The following is an 883-nucleotide window of genomic DNA, read 5'->3' on the forward strand; positions in this document are numbered from 1 at the left end:
GCGCCGCGTGTGTCCACAGGCTGCGGGGCAGTGACGGGGCCCGGCACCGTGCAGGGATTCGAGGGAGGTTCCCTCTCGGTCACCTGCACGTACCCGCCGGGCCAGGAGAAGAAGCCGAAATTCTGGTGCACTCCAGGAGTAATTTATACCTGTAATGAGGACATCGTCATCACCTCGGAGTCGAAGCCCGAGGTGCAGCGGGGCCGGTTCTCCATCCGGGACAACCGCACACGCCGGGCATTCACGGTGACCGTGCATGGTCTGTCCAAGAGGGACGAGGGCACCTTCCGCTGTGGGGTGCGAACGGGATCATTACAGTTTGATGCCAGTGCTGTTGTGAACGTGACCGTGCTCTCAGGTCAGTCCCTGCACGTTTCCCCCATGGCAACTGTGACTACAGGGTTGGGGGGCTGGGGCCAATCTAAGGCAGGAGGTGTCACCCTGAGCGTGGGGGGTGGAGAGGGACGAGGTGCCCGTCTGGCACTCCCTGAATCCATCCCTCCTTCCCATCTGCTACCTCGGCTCTCCAGCCGGAGCAACCACACACACCCCTGTTGTTCATAGTGGCTGTGGAGGGTCTGAGCAAGCAGGATGTGGGCACCTTGTGGTGAGGGGTGTGAATGGGAATGTACCTGCTTGATGCGAGTGCTGCTTTGAAGGGGATCGTGTTCTTGTGTCAGACTCTGCATGTTCCCCCCACAGCAAGAGTGACCCCCACGTCGCGGGACTGGGGACAGACTGCAGAAGGAGGTGTCACCCTGAGTGTGACAGGGACACGGTGCCCGTCTGGCACCCGCTGCATCCATCCTTCCTCCGCATCTGCAACCCCGACGCTTTCGCCGGACGCTCCGCAGGGGACCCGCGGCCCCTTCCGCCCCTTCCC

The 883-nt window shown here is 62.5% G+C and overlaps 1 protein-coding gene across 1 annotated transcript in view; it reads left to right on the top strand.

Annotated features, from left to right (window-relative positions):
- Nucleotides 1-6: 6 nt before the first annotated feature.
- Nucleotides 7-883, top strand: part of LOC103621796 (CMRF35-like molecule 2) — a gene marked incomplete at its 5' end in the record, with an annotated part of 3965 nt that continues 3088 nt past the window's right edge. The window contains 2 exons of the mRNA XM_017743189.1: nucleotides 7-358; nucleotides 703-877. Coding sequence (XP_017598678.1) covers nucleotides 7-358; nucleotides 703-877 — 527 coding nt within the window. The remainder of the gene's footprint in view (nucleotides 359-702; nucleotides 878-883) is intronic.

Source organism: Corvus brachyrhynchos, unplaced genomic scaffold, assembly GCF_000691975.1.
Source record: "Corvus brachyrhynchos isolate BGI_N302 unplaced genomic scaffold, ASM69197v1 scaffold148, whole genome shotgun sequence".
Lineage (NCBI taxonomy): Eukaryota > Metazoa > Chordata > Aves > Passeriformes > Corvidae > Corvus > Corvus brachyrhynchos.